The 22,780-nt window shown below is 42.1% G+C and overlaps 2 protein-coding genes across 19 annotated transcripts in view; one reads left to right on the forward strand and one right to left on the reverse strand.

Annotated features, from left to right (window-relative positions):
- The window catches only part of IMMP1L (inner mitochondrial membrane peptidase subunit 1), a 71,475-nt gene extending 54,011 nt beyond the window's left edge, over positions 1-17,464 (reverse strand). For 2 of the 14 annotated variants that reach the window (XM_034769887.1, XM_034769890.1), the window contains exons 1-3: positions 9,174-9,748; positions 5,940-6,098; positions 5,598-5,700 (exon numbers count right to left, since the gene is read on the reverse strand). The gene's annotated coding sequence lies outside the window, so the exon portion shown is untranslated. Of the gene's footprint in view, positions 1-1,819; positions 1,972-5,597; positions 5,701-5,939; positions 6,099-9,173; positions 9,749-10,458; positions 11,160-17,381 lie in introns of those variants that run through there. The other 12 variants (XM_034769889.1, XM_034769893.1, XM_034769898.1 and 9 more) reach the window with 9 other exon arrangements.
- Positions 17,465-17,541: 77 nt separating this feature from the next.
- Positions 17,542-22,780, forward strand: part of ELP4 (elongator acetyltransferase complex subunit 4) — a 256,311-nt gene continuing 251,072 nt past the window's right edge. For 3 of the 5 annotated variants that reach the window (XM_034769884.1, XM_034769882.1, XM_034769881.1), the window contains exon 1: positions 17,542-17,743. In XM_034769884.1, the coding sequence (XP_034625775.1) occupies positions 17,575-17,743 (169 nt within the window). In that variant the 5' untranslated portion in view covers positions 17,542-17,574. The remainder of the gene's footprint in view (positions 17,744-22,780) is intronic. The other 2 variants (XM_034769880.1, XM_034769883.1) reach the window with 2 other exon arrangements.

The following is a 22,780-nucleotide window of genomic DNA, read 5'->3' on the forward strand; positions in this document are numbered from 1 at the left end:
AACTGTCTTATACACACTAGCAATACAATGTCTTTATTAATCACCTGGAAAGAGGATGGAGTAGAGAGCATTTTCAGAAGACACAGTTATTCTGGTTAATCAAGACCAGAGAAGAGTGAGAATTTTAGGATGACCTCCCCAAACTAGGCAAATAGGCAACATGATGGCAGATGAATTCACTAGTGACAAATACAAACTAATTCACAATTAAATAATTGAGCTACTAAAGTTGGGTTCTTAACATAGGCGGTGAGTTCCATATTCACGTGGTGCTCAGGCACCAGCAATATTCCGAGCCAGGGGCCCAAGTCCAGCAATACTTGGGGCCAGGTGTCCCCTCCGGCCTCACCTGCAGCCCCCCCACGCCTTCCCTGGGTGTCCCCTGGCCCCGACTTGCCGCCCGCCTTTCCCGGGCCCCTGGAGCAGTGTCCCTGTCTCTTCCATGTGCTGCCTCCCGGCAGCAATTGCTGCCGCAGGGTCCTAGTGCCCCCCATCTCCACTGCCAGGGCAGACTGACTGAGCCTGCCCTTCCCCCTCAGACCCTTCCCTTTTCCAATGGGACCCTCCAGCAGCACAGGGGACCCCCCTGCCCGCAGTCACCGCTCCTGCTCCATGCTGGGCAAGGAGGCAGCCCCATCCCTCACCCCCAGTGAGGCTACAGTCGGGGCAACAGCAGGGGAGGAAGCGCATGCAGCGCCCCCTGGCAAACTCACCACAAGGGAGGCGAGGGAGATTCCTGGACCTGAGAGGAACCCTAGGAGCACATGCAGTGACAGTGGTGGGGGTGAGTGTGCTGATGGGGGAGGGCAGGAAAGGGGGGCTTGTCGCCCAGAGCTTGCTGCTGCCGGCAGGGAAAGAGCTGGGGGGAGTCCTCCTCTCTGGCCCCTGTCCCAGAGCAGCCTGCCTGCACCCCAAACTCATCCCCAACTCTGCCCCACCCCAGAGCCCACACCCCGTCAGAGCTTTCACCCACCCCACCGCACCCTCAACCGTCTACCCTAACCCCTCCAGCACCCTAAATACCTTATCCCCAAGTCCCAGCCAGAGCCCCCACACTCCTACTCTCACCCTGAGCCCCTCCCACACCCCAAACCCCTCATCTGCAGCCACACCCCACAGCCCTCACCCCTGCACCCCAATCCCCTGCCCCAGCCTAGGGCCTGCACCCCAGACCTCGTCTCACCCAAACTCCCTCCCAGAGCCTTGGGCAGGCGGTGGGCGGAGTTTGGGAAGGGGCAGGTTCTGGGCACCACCAAAATTTCTACAAACATGCCACGCCTGGGGTTCTATTAACAATATCATCTCAAGAAAAAGATTAGGACTTGGTATGTAGCAGTGGTCAAGAAGTCAAACAAATTACTAGGATACATAAAGTGTGATGGAAAGTAATACAGAACATATAATGAAATTATATAAATCATTGGCACATCCTCACCTGGAATTCTGTGTTCAGTTCTGCTCATCTCATCACAAAAAGAATATAGCAGAAATAGACGGGGTTCAGTAAACTATTACGGGCATAGAATAACTGTCATATGGCGTGATTGAAACGACTGGTATTATTTACCTTAAGGAGGAGTTGAATAATGATACAAGTATATAGGGTAGATAAATAACAATTGAATTTTTTTAAATGTAAATACAGGGTTTTTTTTGTTAAAATTCAATTTGAAATTATGATAACCTAGGATAAGGCCTTAACTTCTTATAATCTATTAAAATAATAGAAATTAAAATAAAACATTAAATAGTACATGTTTGCTGACAAGTTTTAAAAATATTCAGACTACTGAACTGATGGCAGTCACTGGCTAAGCACCTGAAACCAGAGTCTGTTGAAGTACGAGACCATCTTTTGTCAGAAGTAGCCTCTTCTCCAGTTAGAGAATATTTTCTTCATTTTAGTTTATTCAACTCTAAGAAACCAATTGGGAGTTGAAAAATCAAGAAAGCTTGATTTCTTCTTCCAATCTATGAAAAAAAAATAGGTGAGAGTGGATGAGATCTACTAGTTCTAAAATCTTGAAGGACATAGTGACCCAGAGACAATCACTTCATGTTTTGAAAAACTTTTTTGTTGTGTATCCATAACATTTAAATTAAACAATTAAAATGCTGGTTTTCCATCCAAATACAGCTTGTCACAAATCACAAGTAAAAAATTAATCATCTAGTAAATAAGAATTACATCCATTCACCATTTTCTAACGTGGTGTGACAGACCCAGACCAACGGGGTACAGGAGTCTGGTAGAGGGCAAATATACTGGTCACTGGATGAGTAGTTTTCTGTTCCCTGAGTGACCAGAGCAGGAGCTGCACTAGAGTAATCAGGAACCTGCTAGAACCAGTTATGGCAGGCAGGCTAATTAGGACACCTGGAGCCAATTAAGAAGAAGCTACTAGAATCAATTCAGGCAGGCTAATCAGGGCACCTGGGTCTTAAAAGGAGCTCACTTCAGTTTGTAGTGAGAGTGTGAGGAGCTGGGAGCAAGAGGTGCAAGGAGCTGAGAGGGAGTGCTGCTGGAGGACTGAGGACCACAAGCATTATCAGACACCAGGAGGAAGGTCCTGTGGTGAGAATAAGGAAGGTGTTTGGAGGAGGCCCTGGGGAAGTAGCCCAGGGAGTTGTAGCTGTCATGCAGCTGTTACAGGAGGCACTATAGGCAGCTGCAGTCCACAGGGCCCTGGGCTGGAACCCAGAGTAGAGGGCGGGCCCGGGTTCCCCCCAAACCTCCCAATTGACCTGGACTGTGGGTTCTTTCAGAGGGGAAGGTCTCTGGGCTGTTCCCCAACCCACATGGTGAATCTCTGAGGCCAGAAAATCCACCAATAAGCGCAGGACCCACCAAGATAGAGGAGGAAATTTGTCACAGTGGTAAAAAAATGTAAAAATTAAGACTCTGAATGTGAGTTAAGCTATATAATTGACTATATAAATGCATGTACATTAGTGTATTTTCCTGTTTAGCAAAAAACAAAAAAAATGCCACCAAATTTAATATGAGGTCTATATTTAGTTGCAAATCAATATGATAATAGTTAACAACAAACAAGAACCAATCTTTCTTTAGGAAAACAACTAAAATATTATAAATGCAAAACAAAATTAAAATTTATTATTTAAATCAAGGTTTCCTGCTTGCCAATTTAAATCATGATGATTATTAGTGATTTAATTAAGACAATTTAAATCAATCCACCCTATATGTATACAAAATATTAACGGCATTGAAAAGGTAAATTAGGAGCTTCTGTTCACTCGATCTCATAATAAAAGGGGAGGGTAAAAAGAGGGAAGACTGAAAACTCATGTAGCACAAAATCAAGATGTTGAGAACAAAATTAATCAAGAAAGAAAAAGACATGAAGAGAAGAAATTCTTTAATTGGCTATACACCAATGTTAGAGCCTGGATAACAAATAAGAGGAATGGGTACTGCTCATTTATTAGCATAAATTAGATCTATAACTGAAATCCGGTGGGATGATCTGCATGACTGGAATGTTAAAAATCAATAGTTATATCCTATGTAGGAAGGACTGAGTAGGCAAAAGGGGAAGAGGAGTGGCTTATGTTAAAAATGGCATTGCATGTTTCCAAGTTACTGGTAACATAGAAGGAAATGATCTGAATGCCTGTGGATCAATGTCCTAACAAAGAAAGCACAAAATGGCATATTACTTTATGTCTGCTACAAACCACCAAATCATATTTGGAAACAGAATGCCTGGCTCCTTATGCATCTATCTCTAATGTGAAGCAGAAAAAAATCTGTGTGAATATGGCAGACTTTTATTTGAATGGCATAAGGCCTCACGGTGCCAGTAATAAAACATCCTTGGAATCTCTACATATTATAGATAATAGATGCCTAAATGAAAAAATGTTGCATCCGACATGGGAGAATTCAATATTAGACCTTGTCTTGACAGATAAAGAGGAACTGATCACAGAACTAAAAATTAATGTTTGTTTAGGTACAAGTGATCATGACTTAATCACATTTATAATGTGCCAACAGAATAAAGTCCAGACCAGTAATACATATACTTGGTACTTTAAAAGGGCCAATTTCACAAAGCTGAAAACAATTATGAGCCAAATCAGCTGAAAGGAAGAATTTAATCAGAAAAATGTGAATGATAATTCTGAATTGTTTAAGAACACTTAAGAAGCCCAAAAAGCCACAATCACAAAATCGAGGAAGGTCATATTGGTTAAAAAACCAACCTGGTTTAGAGGGGAAGTGAAGGAAGCTATAAAATCTATAACAAATAAAAGAAAAGGGAAGCTGATAGTAATGAACATAAATCAGAAGTTAGGAAATATAGAAAATTGGTAAGGGAAGCTAAGGGATACAAAGAGAAATCTATGAACAGAGTTAAGAACAATAAGCAGTTTCTAAAAGTATATCGGGAACAAAAAGAATCCTGACAATAGTATTGGTCCATTAGTAGATGGAGATGGTAAAATTATCAGTAATAATGCAGAAGAGTCAAAAGGGTTCAATAAGTATTTCTGTTCTGTATTTGGGAAAAAACAGATGATGTACTCATATCATATGATAACACTCTTTCCTTTCTACTAGCATCTCGGGAAGATATTAAACAGTAGCTAGTAAAGTTAGACATTTTAAAATCAGCAAGTCCGGATAACTGGTATCCGAGAGTTTTAAAAGAGCCCGCTGAGAAGCTTGCTGGACCATTAATGTAGGTTTTAATTAAGTCTTGGAACACTGGGGAAGTTCCAGAAGACTGTAAGAAAGCTAATGTTGAGCCAATATTTAAAGAGAAAACAGGATGACCTGGGGAATTATAGGCCTGTCAGTCTGACATCGATTCTGAGTAAGATAATGTAGCAACGGCTATAGAACTCGATTAATAAAAAATTAAAGGAGAGTAATATAATATATGGATTTATGGAAAATAGATCTTGTCAAACTAACTTGATATCTTTTTTTTTAATGAGATTACATATTTGGTTGATAAAGGTAATAGTGTTGCTGTAATATACTTTGACTTCGGTAAGGCATTTGGGTTGGCACCACACAACATTTGGATTAAAAAAACTAGAACAACATATAATTAATATGGCACACATTAAATGGATTAAAAGCTGGCTAACTGACAGGTCTCAAAACGTAATTCTAAATGAGGAATCATCATCAGATATATATTTTTCTAATGGGGTCCCACAGGGATTGGTTCTTCACCCCCACACTATTTAACATTTTTATCAAGAACCTGGAATAAAACATAAAATCATCACTGACAAAGTTTGCAGATGACACAAAAATTGGGGGAGTAGTAAACAAGGAAGAGGACACGTCATTGATTCAGAATGACCTGGATCTCTTAATAAACTGAGCACAAGAAAACAATATGCCTAAATGTAAACATCTAAGAACAAAGAATGCAGGCCTCTACAGCGGGGGACTCTATCCTGGGAAGCAGTGACTCTGGAAAAAGATTTGGGGGGCGTGGTCAATAATCAGGTGAACATGAGCTCCTACGGCAATGCTGTGGCCAAAATGGCTAATGCAGTCCTTGCATGCATAAGCAAGGGAATCTTGAGGAATAGAGAGATTATTTTACCTCTGTAGTTAGCCCTGGTGTGAGTGCTGCTGGAATACTGTGTCCAGTTCTGTCGTCCACAAGTCAAGACGTTGTTGATAAACTGCAGCAGTTCAAAGAAGAGCTATAAGAATGATTAAAGGATTAGAAAACATGCTTCACAAAGAGAAGGTTAAGGAGTGATTTTTATTACAGTCTATGAGTACCTTCATGGGGCACAAATATTTAATAATGAGCTCTTCAATATAGTAGAGAAAGGTGTAATACAGTCCAATGGTTTGAAGCTGAAGTTAGACAAATTGAGACCAGAAATAAGGCATAAATTTTTAGCAGTGAGGGTTATTAGCCATTGGAACAATTTACCAAAGGTCGAGGTGGATTCTCCATCATGTACAGTTTTTAAATCAAGACTTGATTTTTCCTAAAAGATACATTCTAGGAATTTTTTCAGGGAAGTTCTATGGCATGTTTTATACAGGAAGTCAGATTAGATGATCACAATAGTTCCTTCTGGGCTGCAATCTATTAATAATACAAGAACAAAGACAAATTCAGTGAAAAGTTGCAAATTCAAAACTAACAAAAGGAAACACTTTTTCACACAATGCACAATTAGCCTGTGGAACATATTGTCACGGTGTATCTTTGCGTTCAAGACCTTAGGATTCAAAAGGGTTTAGACATATATATGACTAACAAGAACCTCCAGAGTAAATATTAAAAAAATAATCATTATTTTCAGGAGGGATATAAAGCCTCATATAGCAGAGCTTAAACCAACCTCTAACTATTGGGGAGTAGAAGGAAACTTTTAGGAGGTATTTTACCCCATAACTCCCTGCTGTGGACTTCTTGCTCTTGTTCTGAAATATCTAGTGCTAGAAATTGTCAAAGACAGGATATTAGACTTGATGGATGACTGATCTGATCCAATATGGCAATTGCTACATTCTCAAAAATCAGTGTCGGAATACATATGCATGTAACCATGACAAACAATATGCTAACACATGATTAAACTTGTAATGTGGATGAAACTTTAATACAAAAAGAGCAAGCATAGATAGAATGTAGTTTAAGTGCAAAAAGAAATCTACTAATCCTTGAGTAGGAGAATATAGGGCCCAAATACATAGACACTTTTTCAACAAGTGAGACCTTATTTTTGTACTATAAACCACATATGTTCTTCCAATTATGGAGAAATACCATAGGTTTTATAATTGTTACACCACAGGTTCTTTAGTACCACATCAGTTATATGTCTTGTTGTTTAAAAAAAAACTTTCAAAATATTATAAGTATAACTTGCACACAAAGCCTTTAATAGAAACTCTTCCATCTTTTAAATGCAATTTCTTAAAATAAAATAAATGCCTGGCTACATTTTAATTTTAGCAGCATACTCCTGAGTATAGGACCATCCCTGCAGTCCTTATTCAGACTCATTTCCAACCGACTTCTGGGTAAGGACTTCAGGATCAATCCGTTTATAATTAAAGATCTGAATTGGTAAATTATAAACTATTTTTCATGTTGGTCTTGACCTTAAATACACACTATGAAACAAAACAGCAAAATGTAAACACTAAGAATAATCAGACTTTGCCAGTGACTAAACTTTACCTCTTGATGTTTACCTAGAACATTTATTTTAAAATCTGTATAGGGAGAGCTTCTTAGCTAAGGCCTCTCAGAGGAGTTCCCTCAGAAGAGGTCAGTGGCAAAATACATTTAGTTTTTAATACATGTCCCATGCAATTAATCTGGTCAGTCTAGAGTACTCTGGAGACAATGGAAACTGTTCTGTTACTTCTATAAAATTACAATACAATACATTTTATATATATGGTTTTTAGTTAAAATTGATATAATCCCAATAAAGCAAAGTGTTTATAATATATATAAGGAAGGATATTGCAGTGATTAGGGTGTTAGCCTACAACCTGGGACACCCAGGATCAGTTCCCTACTGTGCCAGAGTTGTGCTGTGTGATCTTAGGGTCTTATTTAGTCTCTGTGCCTCAGTTCCCCTTCTGTAAATAGGGATAATAGTACTTCCCTACCTCACAAAAATGTTGAGGATAAAGATGTTAAAAGTTCTCAGATACTACCGTAATGAGAGCCAGAGAAATATTTGGGATATATGGGCCACAAATAGCTAAAATTACGATTTTGGTGAGTCTTGTTTGAAGACAGGTTTAACAAGCCTTAATGACCTCTCACACTTGCTGGGAATTTATCTTTTAGAATGTCGAGCTTTGAAGATGCACACATTTTTGGTATAATTAATGAAAACTGAAAAATGGATTATTACTCTTGAAAAATAAACCATCACTGGCCTAAATATCAATTCTGAAAAATCAGGAAAAATAACGACTATAATCCATGAATGTTTAGCCACTTATTCCTTTAATAATTTGAGATGGATCTTCCCATACAAAACAAGAAGTTATAGTAGATGTTGTAAACAGAATTTTATAATCACTCACTTGTTACAGTGCTCTGTGATGACAAGCACACTATAAATGGACTTGTAAAACATAAATACCATTTTTGCTCCTTTCCATATACTGTGCTATACCAATTTGATCTTGCAAAGTGCTTAGCACTCCAACCTTGATCCAGCAAAGCACTTGAGCATCTGCCTAATTTTAAGCAAATGAGTGACCTCACTGACTTTAATAAAATCAATGGGCCCACTCACATGCATAAAGTTAAGCCTGTATGAAAGTGTTAATGGGATCAGAGGCTTAGTAATTGGTGATATAGGCAACACTAAAAGCCTTCACAAGCACAGACACATCAGAATTAGGAGAGACTCCATGAGATACAATAAAAACAAAATCACCCCACAGAAAACTTTGTCAGAACAACATGGCCCAAAAGCCTCCTCACAAAGGCACTGAGGCCCCCAATTAGGAACAATACACTTAGGGACATGCTTCACTTTAAGCATGTAAATAGTCCCATTGAAGTCAAAGCTTTTAGAAAAATCTGCCTTGATTTAGTTGGTCTTATCAGTCTACATTGAAAATGAATAGGAGATTCATGAGTGCACACAAGCTCCTTCTACAATAGTTCAGAAGACAGTCGTGTCTTTATAAACAATATTTTTCTTACATAGGTCCTATCTACACTGGCCAAGAAAAACATGTTAGCACCTTTCTCGTGAACCATGTTTAAATACGGCTCTTGTTAGACAGAGCAACATGGTTTCCATGACCACTACAGAAGGGGCTTTGGTGTTGACCTCTTGTGTCTAGATCAGTGGTTTTCAACCATTTTTTATTTGCGGCCCCCTAAAAAATTTTAAATGGAGGTATTGGGTATGTTTTTCAAATTTTAGCTACCTCTATTGCCTAAGAATAGTTCTTGAAAATGTAACATGTTAAGAACATGTTGGAATATCGTATTAATGTTAAAAGTCCAGTTCTTATGCTGAAGAAGCAGTTTATGCTGTTTATAATTCTGCTAACTAGTGTAAATCTCTTGTTGACATTTACAATGTGAATTATTGCCCTTTCTCTTCAATGGACAACAACTCAAACTAAACCACAACATTTACTTTAAGTAAAATGAAGCACTGTGAAATACCTGCTTGATTCTCAGGCAACTACCCCTTTATCGTGCTCGGTATCTGTCCACTCCATAGCATGCCGAGGAAGGGGATAGTCCACTACTCAATTTTCTTGCCCTCAATTATAACATAAAACATAATACATTATTCATTCCAAGCAAGGGTTTACAAATCAGTACAGAAAATAAATTGATTTAAAAGTGCTATATCAAGCAAAATTATGTTTATTCCTAGTTTCAAATGACAGCACAAGGATTGTAAACGTGTGATTATTTATGCCAAAGACCTGCACTTGGACTTCTGATGAGTACAACTAACTACCATTCTCTGTTTATTACTCATTTCCTCCTCATCTTTTTCTTTTAAGTCATCTTTTTAACAAATATAGTGGGATACTTGAATGTGTCTAGAACCAAAATAACTTGAATGTGTCTACTCAAAAACATTTGCTCATTCACCTTCAGATGAATCTGTTCCAAACAAAGGCCTTGTCTACACTGGCAATCTGGTAAAGTAGCTTTCAGCGGTGTAACTCCTGAGGTATACACAGTGCCAAGGTACTTAATGCGCAGAAACTGCGCAGTTGCAGCGCTGTAAAAAAAACTACCCCAATGAGAGGCATACAGCTTTCTGCGCTGGGGCTACAGTGCCGCGGTGCCAGTGTAGACACCCTGGTCGATTACAGCGCTGCAGGATTGGCCTCCGGGAGGTGTTCCACAATGCCTGTTCTCACCTCTCTGGTCATCGGTTTGAACTCTATGGCCCTGCCCTCAGGTGAGCAACCATGAACCCCACCCCTTAAAGTCCCCTTCCTGTTTGCTCGGTGACGCATGCAATGGTCTCAGCGCATCTTTCCAGGTCAGTGGGCCTGCTCCACGAACCAAGTGATCCCCCACTTGGAGTAATGCTGAGCTGCTGGTCCTCATCAGCATTTGAGAAGAGGAGGCTGTCCAATCCCAGCTGCGCTTCAGCCGTAGGAATTAAATAAATAAATAAAAATAAATTAATTAATGGAGATATCCTATCTCCTAGAACTGGAAGGGACCCCGAAAGGTCATCGAGTCCAGCCCCCTGCCTTCACTAGCAGGACCAAGTACTGATTTTGCCCCAGATCCCTATGTGGCCCCCTCAAGGATTGAACTCTCAACCCTGGGTTTTGCAGGCCAATGCTCAAACCACTGAGCTATTCCTCCCCCCAATTATGATGCCTACAGACAGATTTCACGATGCATGACAAAAAGGGGCCATGACTAGGACACACTGCAGTGCAGGGTCAAAGTGAAGGAGCTGCGGAACACCTACCACAAGGTGCGGGAGGCAAACTGCCACTCCGGTGCTATGCCCACGAGCTGCCGGTTCTGCAAAGAGCTGGATGCAATACTCTGAGGCGACCCCACTTCCACTGCGAAGGCCCCTGTGGATACTTCGGTGGCTTGCGTGCGAGTCGAGAGTGGACCGAGCCAGGAGGAGGAAATCTTGGATGAGGATGTGGAGGGGGGGAAGGTGGACCCACAGGCAGAGAACGACTTGGAGGTCAGAGATGCATGCAGCCAGGAGCTCTTCTCTACCCTGAAGAAGGCTAGCCAGTCACACCAGTCGGAGCTTGGCAAAGCGCAAACAGGAGAAGGCCCCTGTAAGTGGCTTTGATTTTGAGAATCACCGAAGCGAGTTGTTGGGGGCAGGAGAGTTGCAGAAAGCAGGCTTGCGTCTGTATGATGCGCATATCACCACATGCCTAGTCTGAGTGGTGGGAAAGGGTGTTGATAGACTCCCTAACTTCACAGGAATCTGCCTCAGATCTCCACGGAACTCTCATGGAGTCACTGGGCAATCCGCTGCCACAGGTTCTTTGTCAGAGCTGCTTTGTTTCTTGGCCCATTAAGGGTAACTTTCCTGCGCCACTCTGCTGTCATGGTGGGAAGAGACCACTGCTGCACACAAGTGAGCCACATAAGGGCCAGGGCGGAAGCAGCAGTCTTGGAGAAGACCCTCCCTTGATTCCCTGCTCACCCTCAGTAGCGAGATATCTTCCATAATTAACACAGCCTGTGGAAAATGTGGGACAGTAATGTTTATAAGCCCCCCCCTACAGTGCTGGCTCTCCCCAGGAGTCAGGTGCCCATTGTACAGTATGGTCCTGGAACACTGATTTCCCCTGCCCCTGCGGTTACTCACCATTTTGGGGGTCTTGTGGCTTATGTGCGCTTGCCTGGGGTCAGCCAGTTAGAGACAGGTACATGAATAGTGGCTGTGTTTTAAATCACTGAATCAGTGGTCTGTGTGTTGCAAACAATACTGCTTCTGTAAAATGCTGCATTTTGGCTTCACAGAGATGACCTTGGGAGCCCAGCCTCCCCGTGTTATCGCCGGCTAAACAGCTGCGCAGAATTAGAAAGCGGCCACGAAGAACTAAAGAGGACTTTCTGCGTGATGTCATGATGCACTCCGTGGCCGAAAAACAAGAATTGAAGGAGTGGCAGGACAGCCAGGAGAGGGACCAAAAGGAGAACGCAGCACATCAGAACGAAGCCACGGAGCAGCTCTTAAAAGTTATGGAGTGCCAATCGGACATGCACCAGGTGCTACTAGCACTACAAACTGAGCCGCTCCATGCCTGCTCTCCCCTACAGCCGCTGTCACAAAACTCTTTCCCGTGCGTCCCCCCCAGATACCACCAACACACTCTTATCAGCCTCCTGGCTCCGGTCTGTACCCGTTGCATTCCACTTCTGCCCTGTCACAGTCCAGCCCTGCGGACTCCTAGTACCCACTGCATTCAACACCTGTCCCTCTGCAGTTTACACCAGCTGAAGTACAGTACCTGCTACACTGTACTCCAAAGGACAAGGTTGCATATGATTCATGGACATACACAAATCTTTAACCGTCCTGGGACCCCACATCCTCTTGGGACCCTCCCTTCCCTCAATCTCCCACAGTGCTGATATGTTTTTTTGTTTGACTCTCTCCTCTGGTTGTTTTTTAATAAAAGAATTGTTTTGTTTTGAAAGCAATCTTTATTACATTAATTGAAAGCAAACAGAGCCCTGCAAAGCACCAGGCAATTTTCTTAAACCTTCGCAGTGCATTGTCTGCACCAATCACGACCACCTCCTAGCATTATAAGCACTGCAGTCCCAAGCATAGCAACAAATATTAGTGGATTTCAGCATCAAATTGATGCCTCAAGGTATCCCTGATCCTTATGGCCCTGCGCTGCACCCCTCTAATCGCCTTGGTCTCTGTCTGCTCAAATTCAGCCTCGAGGCGCCGAGCCGCAGCAATCTAGCCTTGAGTGAAACTTTCACCCTTCCCTTCACAAATATTATGAAGCGTACAGCACGCAGCAATAAGCATAGGAATATTGTCATCAGCCAAGTCCAGCCTCCCATATAGGCAGAGCCAGTGGGCCTTTAAATGGCCAAAAGCACACTCAGTCATTCTCCGCTTACTCAGCCTGTTATTGAACCACTCCTTGCTGCTGTAAAGGTGCCCTGTGTATGGCTTCCTAAGCCATGGCATTAAGGGCTAGGCAGAGTCTCCCAGGATCACAATGGGCATTTCGACTTCCCCTGCGATGATCTTCTGGTCCAAGAAGAAAGTCCCTGCTCGCACTTCCTGAACAGACCAGTGTTCTGAAAGATGTGTGCATCATGCACCTTTTCGGAACAGCCTGCATTAATGTGCGTGAAATGCCCACGGTGATCCACAAGCACCTGAAGAACCATAGAGAAATACCCCTTCCAATTAACGTACTAGGAGGTCTGGTGCCAGAATTGGAATAAGCGTGCCATCTATCGCCTCTCCGCAGATAGGGAAGCCCATTTGTGCAAAGCCATTCACAGTGTCACGCACATTGCCCAGAGTCGTGGTCTTTCAGAACAGGATGCGATAAATGGCCCTGCACACTTCCATCAACACGAGTCAATGGTCGACTTTCCCACTCTGAACTGATTAGCGACCGATCGGTAGCAGTCTGGAGTAGCCAGCTTCCACAGTGTAATCGCCACGCGCTTCTCCAACAACGGGGCAGCTCTCATTCTCGTGTCCTTGCACCGCAGGGCTGGGGCGAGCTCATCACACAGTCCCCATGAATGTGGTTTTCCTCATCCAAAAGGTCTGCAGCAACTGCTCATCATCGCAGACGTGCATGACAATGTGATCCCACCATTCAGTGCTTGTTTCCTGAGCCCAAAAGCAGTGTTCCACTGTAGTCAGCACCCCCGTGAATGCCAAAAGCAATCTCGTGTTGTAGCTACTACGCGTGGCGAGATCAACATCAAACTCCTCTTGCCTTTGTAGTTTAAGGAATAACTCCACCACCACTCATGAAGTGTTAGTGAGAGCGAGCAGTATATTGGTCAACAGTGCGGGATCCAGTCCTGCAGACCGAAAAGGCAGAGCGCGCAGTACACAAACCGTTGAAAGATGGCGCCAAATGCAGACAGAAGCACAGAGATTGCTGGGATGCGAAGCAATGCATCACGGGGCACTGGGACAGGACCCAGGATGCCCCGCGACCCCCTCCGCCTTCCCACAACTCTTAGTGGCAGAAGAGAAAGAGATGCTCTGTGGGATAACTGCCCAGAGTGCACCACTCTGAAAACTGCTGCAAGTGCAAACACGCTATTTCAAATATTTAAATATGTGGAATATAATTTGGAAGGAAAGTGAAGGAGGCACTGATTTCAAATATTATGTTTTAAAAATCTAAGCATATTTGAAATTTTAGGACTGAGCCTCATTCACCACTCTTTTACATCAGTTTTACATCAGCAACTCCACTGAAATTAATGGAATTGTAAAATTGAACAGGGTATGAATCAATCTCTGCATTTATTCTGTTCGGCAGGTTTGCCAATCCCAGACATTCACAAATTACGAGACTCCTCCACCTCCACAAAAAAACTCACGAGATTGGCTAAGTAAACATGTTTTAAATAAAAATCGCATTGTTTATTGCCTGCCTTTTAATTTTTTGTTTAAGCCGCCTTTAGGGGAAAGCCACCAAATCCCAACTTGTGTGTAATTATCTCAGAGTCAACATTCAGACTTAAATACACACACAAAAGTGCAACCTCCTTGTTCACTGATCACAGAGAACTCATCCTCTCCTGTCCCCGGGATATGAGCAGCCTTCCTTTACTTCTCTCTCACCCTCCCAAGTTATACAGAAGAGAGAGCTGCTGCATTCCCTCTCTTTGCATGCTCTCCCAGTCACTTGCCCTAGTCTACAGTCACTTGACCGCCATATTTCCTTCCCTTTTTCCTGACAGTCTCCTATGCATTCCGTTTTTTTCTGCCAGCCAGATTCCCTTGAATCACCTCTCAATCTGCCTTCTGCTTCTCCAACATTTCTCTGACCCCTACCCAGTTCCCTAAAACATGCCCTCTCCCTCCTGCTGTCCAAAGTCCAACTTCGATCACCTGCACATTTTCCCATCCCATGGTGACCAAGGGGGAACTGACTTCCCTCAGGGTAGCCTAGCTTAAGCCCCATTAAAACCATGTGCGAGTTTATGCTGGAGCTAGTGGTATAATTTCTAGCTTGAGTACACATCATGCACTAATTTTAAGCAAGGCACCATGCTAAAAACAGAAGTGTAGCTGCAGCAGTGTGAGTAGCAGGAGGGGCTAGTTCCCTAAGAACATATCTTATGTGTCAGATGGGATCACAATGGGGGCAGCTAGCCTATCCCGTGACTTGCGGTGCTGTAGCTACACTGCTATTTTTAGCATATTAGCTTCATCAGAGCTAGCCCAGGTATGTCTACTCAAGCTGGAAAATACACCTTACAGCTCCAGTGCAGACGGAGGCAGTGCTAGCCCACGGCGGGGCCCTAAGCAGGAATATTTTGGGGGCCAGCCACATACACAACACGTAACAAAAGCGAATGGGGGGGGGGCCCTTAAGCTGCTTGGGGCCTTAAGAAACTGCTTAGTCTGCTTATGCCTAGTGCCGGCTCTGAGTGTAGACATACCCAATGAGAGATAACATCTGTTTTTGCTGGGGGCAGTCACACTTTTCATTTACAAAAGTTAAAGCAACATGGTGACTATTTTGGATGAAGGCTAAATTTCACAAGATTGAAGGCAGAAATCAGAAATTAAAAAAACATCATTGAAGGGGCTTAATCCCCATCACCTGCTGGGCTAGTGAATGCACCTAATTAGTCATACTTTGCACCTGGTGAGGTGAGTAGCTAATTGACTCTTAGCCAGAGGGGGTGGAGCTAAGCCATAATAAGTAGACTGAAGGAGCTAGGGCTCTCTGGCTGAGGGTTAGGTTACACAGAGACAATAGAGGTAGCAGCAGAAGCAGCAGAGTTCCATTTGAACTTTTGTCTGGATTTGTTTGATACCTTGGAAAAGATCTGAACTTAAGTGACTTGGCCGGAGGGCTGAGCAACAGAAGAGCTGGGGATAAAGATAGTGGTAACATCCCAACTGATGCCAGAGGAGGGGGAGGGTGTTCTGAGGGTGAGTGAGCCCTGCCCAACCATCAAACAAATATTGAGGATCATTATAAAACCAAGTGATTTGGCAATGCTGGCTTAGTGCAAATCCTGGCATTGCCCCTTCTTCCCAACAGGTGCAGAAGAGGAGGCCTTAGATGCAGATGGCTCCGACTGCAGTAGAACCAGTGTGATTTTGCTGAGTGGGATTTTAGGATGCTAGAAGCCAAGCTTTGTGTGTTTAGACTTGACAAGAGGGACAACATTTGTTTCTTTTAAAATTCTGGAGTATCAACACTTCGTAATTTATCTTTAATGCAAATATTGTTTTAAGAGAAATTCATAAGCAAAAAAAACCAGTGTTTCCAACCCCAAATATGCAAAAATCAAGAGTGAGAACCTGCCCCAAATTATTACATTGGCTTAAACATCATGAGGGCTTTTTTAAACAATAAATCATGTTTGATTTTTTTCTAGTTTATAAAATCTTGGTGATTAAATGCGCATGTGACAACTACACATGAGAAAAATGTGGACACACAAATACTAGCCCCAGCTCTCCTTTGGACCAGTCTTTAAATCGAAATTCACCACACTGTCAAGGCTTCTTTCAGAAAGCACAAGAGCTAAAATATACTCAATAAAATTTAGATAATCTCATTAAAAAAATGATTATCAGAAGCCACATGGTGATACTAAACTCAGGTATTTCATGGGTTTTCCACATTCTTGAATTTGTATTACCGAGAGTCAGGTCACAGGCTAAATAGAAAACAACATATACACTACTTAAAGACGCAAAATAAAAATATGCTGTATTGTTAGCAGCTAGTTAAATTATAGTAAAAACCAGTGACATATGGGAACTACACTTCTCATACTAAGACATTTTCACTTTAGCCCTAATCTTGCCATGAGCTTTATATAAGGGTCTCCCAACCTGGATGTCACTTCAAGAGAGAGGGGATCTTAAATAGCACCATTCATCAGAAAATCTCAAAGTGTTTAATAGAAACGAAGGGAGACTGCCTACTTAAGCATCACACTTCTGATTAAATCTCCTTACCAGCTGTTAGAAGTAACATTTAATATTATTAAAAGCAAGCTTTTGTTTTGTGCATTTACTACCCTGTCATGTAGAGTTTCCGGTTTATGTTTTTTTTATACAGAAACGAGAGGAGGAAAACAGTTTGTAACTGTGAAAGCACTGAGATTGGCCAGGTCACTTAAAAGAGCACCTGTAATACTTAAAATTTTAACATTCAATTTCAAGTCGTTGTTGGCCCCTCACATAATGAAGTTTTAGGACGCAACCCTACACTGGCACCACATGGACGGACCATCTCTAAAGTCAACGTGGTTTCACACAGACACAGGGAACGGCTGGCTCCGAGCCTTGGTCGAGGTCACCAGTCGGTCGGTCAGGATTAGACTCCTGATCTCCAAGAGCCCTGGGCTGGAGCCAACCTTCCCCTCGCGCTACAGGTGCCCCGCGTCTCACGAGTCCTGGGTTCCCTCTGAGCCAGCAGCGCGCGGCGTTCAGGGGATGAGAGAACAGCTCCTCCTGACGCCGGGGTCCGTGGGGGAACCGCCAGCTCAGGACACTGCGCCGTGACACGCACCCCAAAACCTCCTGGTCAGGGGCGGCATTGGTCCAGGGGTGTCAGGGAAGACCCCCGTGATCTCACACCCGGGGTGGGGAGCCCCCTCAATTCCTGAGCGGCTGGATAAGGGGTAAGACGCAGCCTTTCCCCGCCATCCCTCCCTCACCTACCTGCCTGCCCCGCAGCTTCAGGATCTCCCCCTCCCCCTCACCAGAGCTACAACGCCTGCCAACAACGCTCCTTGCTATTGGCTGGCGAGGATCCCAAACCGTCTCCCCATAGGTCGAAGCGGGCGGAGGGGGAAGGGGGCTTATCTTTCCCGGCGTCCCTTTCCTCCTGTCAACCGGGAGGAAGCTAAGATGGCGGCCTTGGCGACCGGCGGGGCGACGCCGAGTGACGGGGCTACCAGTTTCCAGCGGAAAGTTCCTGCTAGCAGCCGCCTGGCCGCAATCGCGGGCACCCGGCCCTCGGTGCGCCACGGGCAGCTGTTGCTCTCCAGTGGGCTCCCCTCCCTGGATTGTGTGCTAGGTTGGTGCAGAGCCGGGACCCGGCCTCGCAGCGCAGGATGCTGGCTGACTGTCCCCTATCCCCCACCTCCTTCTGCTGGCTGCCCCCTTCCTCCTATTCCTTGTCTGCTCCTCTTCCCTTCCTTAAACCCGCAGCTACTTCAGTGCCGCCTCCCGATTTGTGATTGTGGGAGACTCTTTCTGCCAGTCCGACCCTCCCCAAAGCCACGCTGACTTGGGGAAGGGGTGTGAGAGACTCCTCACCTGACACTCATCCTCGAGGTTCCTTATTTTTGCGGGGTATGGGGGAGATGCGCGTAAAGGTCCTTACAACCTGCTTTGTGGGGTGAGACGACTGCACCGAGCTATTTGGGCTTCGTATACGTTTATACTTTTTTTTTTTTTCTGGACTGGAAGGATTTGATGTGCCTGGTTTTTCCCAGTGAGACACTTGCTGTCTCACTCTTCATTTATTTCAAATCTTTATTCATTCAGATTGTCAGAGAAGGGGGTGGCTTACTGGACTAAGCCTCAGATTATGAAATAGTGCCAAATACATCCCTAGTGTAGTTGCCTTCTGTGGTGTTAGACCTTGGAAGCATTTTGGACATGAACTTGAACTGTGGGTTTGAAGCCTAGGGTCTCAGCTCAGATCTTATCTAAATTAGGGACTTTCTGTATTTTCAGCCATTGATGGCTAGCCACGGGTATAGCTGCAGTTCTATAACGTTGTAGAAAAGCACTGGGTAAGAACTAAGTATAATGTATTTATTTGTGTAAATTAGTTAAACTGCTATACTGTGTGGTTTGCATCAGCACAATTTACACAGATTTCAAATGGGCAAGTTCCACCATTGAAAATAGTGGCTTTGCCTGTCTATGCTAGGCTAGGGGCTTGCACTGGTACAGCTATCCTAATGGCTGTTTAGGTAGATCCTCCGTATAAACAATTTTTTAAGTTTCAGGTATCACAGGCATGACTCAGCCCTTTCATCCCTGGAGGCAGATATCTGTAGTGCTAGCATTTACTATGTTTGGGCATCTACAGGTGAGGTAATAAATGATAAGATGGTATTTGCTCTGTGGAAATGATTCTTCTGCCTTGGTGTCCTAAATCTCTCTTCTGTATCCTCCCCCTCTCCTATGCTGTACATCATGTAGAGAGGGAGGAGGGAACACTTCTGCTATCTTATCAGGAATGTTGATCCATCTTAGGGAGAGAGAAACATCCTTCTTAAGGGAGACACATAGCTCCATTTCATTACTACTGTATAGTTTTTAAAGCATTTTGAGAAGAAGAGTACAATGTAAATGTAAGATAACTAAACTGACCATCTTGATTCTTGTGTATGTTCTGTTTTATAAAGTAGAGTTTGAAATGCCCAGCATGGTACAGCAAATGTGGACAGTTACCCATGGGCTCAATCTTCTGAACCACCATTTTCTTGCTTACGTAATGATTAGTGCTGTATTTGATAAGGTGAATTGGGGAAACTTCTTCCTACATACTCTGTACCCCATCTAAGCTATCTATTCCCTGTCTTTAAGCATTCAATAACTTCCCAGCTTCTAGAAAAAATATTTATTTCAAGAGAGAAAATGAGAACTTAGTGAGATGTTAATATTCGGTGAATTACATGAAAGCCCTTCATCCCCAGAGGGTAGCAACTTTTTAAACTACCTTTTTGAAGGAATCCAAACCATGGGTGACTGGCAGGTTTGCAAAATTCAGATGCCTTGCACTGAACCTTCACTAACCTCCTGGCCTCAAGGAACTATTTATCCTGGCTTCCTCTATATAGCTTGCAGCTGTATATATGTGATCACTTGCTAAATTGATTACAGCATGCATGAAGACCTGTGTATAGATTTTTCTCCCTGTTGCCTACTAACAATTTCACAGATAAATACTTGACAATGTAGTGTATTGTATTTCCTTGTTATTGGGACTTATAGTGTGTGTTTGTTTTTCTTTAAACTCCTTGTGGAGGTTTGCATAATAGAATGTTCTATATCTTTATTTTGCAGAAGATATTTACAATAACACCATGCACAAACTTCCTTCGTTCACAGTTGGGCTTCAAGGAAGTGTTTTGTAAGCTCCCTACCCCAAGGAACAAAAGTGTGTTAATGTTAAAGCAAGAGTCATGTTGAAAAGAGCATTTGTAATAGGTACAGATCTAGGATAGAATAGGGGCCATTAGGGTTGTAGTGAGGCTTGACAGTGCCTAGCTACATTGTCCCCCAAACTTTGCCAACATACCTGTTAAAAGTACACTGAATACAATTGTATATCACTACTTTAAACAACTATTCAATACTCTTTTCGCTTTAGCCAATGGGGAGCTCTGTCCTTTTTCTTCTACACTAAAATGATCTTTTATTTTTAAAGCAGCTACTTCTGTCCTGCCCTTCATTCATGAACTTGATTTTTGAACCAAATCTGTTCCATGCAAATCCTATCCTCTATTGTAAGAAATGTTGAATCAAGAAGTTGTTTGTGGGGTGGCTTTTTATTTGTTTGGGTTTTTTTTGTCTTTATGCTGAAGAAATTTCATAGTGTTTCACATAACATTGTTTTTGCCTCACTTTGCATATCAGTCTTCCATTTGGGTTTCTAAAACTGAGAGTTATTCATTATACTTTTTAACATGTTCAGTTCCATTCATATAGTATGGAAGTTCCAACACAGACACAACATTATCCCCAGACATCACAAATAGGAGCTAGTGAAATCATGCTGGTAAAAATACACTTGTAATTACAGTTACAGCCTGTATCCCAGCATTAGCACAGCAGCAAAAATAAACTGTTAAGAAGAAACCATTAAGCAAAGATAGATCTTGAAGAGGACTATAGAGTAATTTAAGTTGCCCTCTGTATACTTGTTGAACTGGTACTACTGCAATTTACTGTTGTAAACTATCTTTTTTTTTTTTTTTTCTTTACTTTTCTCTTTTCCAAAAAGAGAGGGGTAGCTAAATGCTGATCCAGCAAAGCACTAAGTCTGTGTCTAACTTTAAGGACACAAGTAGTTCAGTTAAAGACCGTGGGACTACTAGATCCTGAGTTAGGCACAGGCTTGAGTTAGGGAGCTGCAGCCCATAGAAATATATTTTATTACGTTTTATAAACTGTCATTGTCTTGTAGCGTATATGTCATATACTGAAAGCTTTTCTGTCTCAATTGGTTCAAGCAAGATAGTATTTGTAAAAAACTGAAGATGCAAATTGTTATATAAATGCTAAGTATTAGTTTTGCTGATGTTTTTCCTAATTTTATCAACTTACTGTTCCCTTTAAGTCAGACTGATTCATACTTCTAGTAGATTTCCATTTCTGGCAGTATTTCTAAATACATAATAAAGGTGTATATGCTCTAAACAGGAATATAGCATATGATAATTCTTCTGTCTATTCCACTCTTCAGTGGAAAACCTTGTCCTCCAAAATCGTATCACCAGTATTTTCTCCTTCCAAATGCATCCTGTAAGAGATACGTGATTTATATTATGGTTTCAGTCTTTTCTATGCAGTTCCAACAATTCTCTCTTTCTTATTCAAGCCTCAAATCTCCATGCTTTGCATGGTGGTGCAGAAAATGAACTGTTCTCAACTAGCACCATGATAACCAATACCATAGGTAAAGGACTGAGATGCCAAACTGAGGAACAAACAGATTATAAATACACAGCAGTAAGAGGGCCCTTCAAAAGGATTTTGAAGGATTTTAAAATAACCTTTCTTTCTTTCTTTCCTTTTCTTTCTTTTCATTCTGTCAGCTTTTCATCTTCTCTCCAATCTATTTCACACCAATTCATGTCTTTCTCCACTTAGAGAGAGAGAAGTGTATGGGAAAATTCCATGGTAACCATGTACTAGTTTCATATACCATATAATTCAATAAAGTTATTTAAAAGTATTTATTACATTTGATACAGTAAAATGAGCCTCTGATCCTAGGAAATGCCAAGCAAGGTTGCGTTTTATGCCTTAAATACTCATACAAGTACTGTAAATCTGGCGTGTAAAAAGTGGTAGTATGCAAAAAATCCTTGAGACGTAACTTATTAACAAAAAAATCCGATTTTGCTGACAATTTGTCAATCCAGCACCCTCTCAGTACAAGTTACTGTTTTAAAAATGTGCTGCTTCTGCCATGAACACAAGAAGTGAGTTTAAAATCTAATGGTGATGATGATGATAAAGTATAATTATCTGTGGATTTCTGAGCTTGTATCCCATTTTGTGTGTATAACTGCTGTCTCGTAAAATCTTCGAGGCTTGAGCTGTTTGTGTATTGTATAGAGCTAAGCGCACTGCTGGTGCTAAACAAATAATATTAATATTCTTCCTAATGTTTGCTTTAAAAAAAAAAAAAGACTTTCTTTGGCCCCGCTCTAAATTTTTCACTCTTCTGATTTGTGAAGAAAAACTCCCATTCAACCTACTGTTCTGTTGGCAGAAGAAGCACAGTTAACATAAGACATTAATATTCAAACTGGCATATTGAGCTGTTGGAATACTTTTTGTAGGCCCCATCTATAGTTATTTTTACTTTTGAGCAAATAGAGTGCAACAATAATCTGTGAGAATTCAGAATAATAAATGTTTATACTTAGAATTATTCTAACAGTTGCTGACTAGCTAGGAAGTTTGTAGGTGAACAGTGTAAAATGTTTGATTAAAGTTGTTTGCCATAACTAATATTAAGAAATTATATGGAAGAAGGATATTATGATGGCAAATGAGGTGACAAATATGTCACTTCTGCGACTGCTACAGAAGTCCTGGGACTTCTGTGTAGTTGAAAGGTAAATGTATAGTACGGTAATATCCCTGCATGCAAGTACAGTGAATTTTGACTGAATGGTCTCTATGATGATGTATTTCACCATATATTTTTGCTTGTACAGTAGTTTTAACCATAACTACAGAAGATGCAAAACTGTTAGATGGGATTTGCGCTGTTGGTTGTTACTGTTATATAACTATGCAAATAATTCTTCTGATTAGTTGTATTAGAATAAAAGTACCTTCAGTACAATTTACAATTCTC

Source organism: Trachemys scripta, chromosome 4, assembly GCF_013100865.1.
Source record: "Trachemys scripta elegans isolate TJP31775 chromosome 4, CAS_Tse_1.0, whole genome shotgun sequence".
Taxonomy (NCBI): domain Eukaryota; kingdom Metazoa; phylum Chordata; order Testudines; family Emydidae; genus Trachemys; species Trachemys scripta.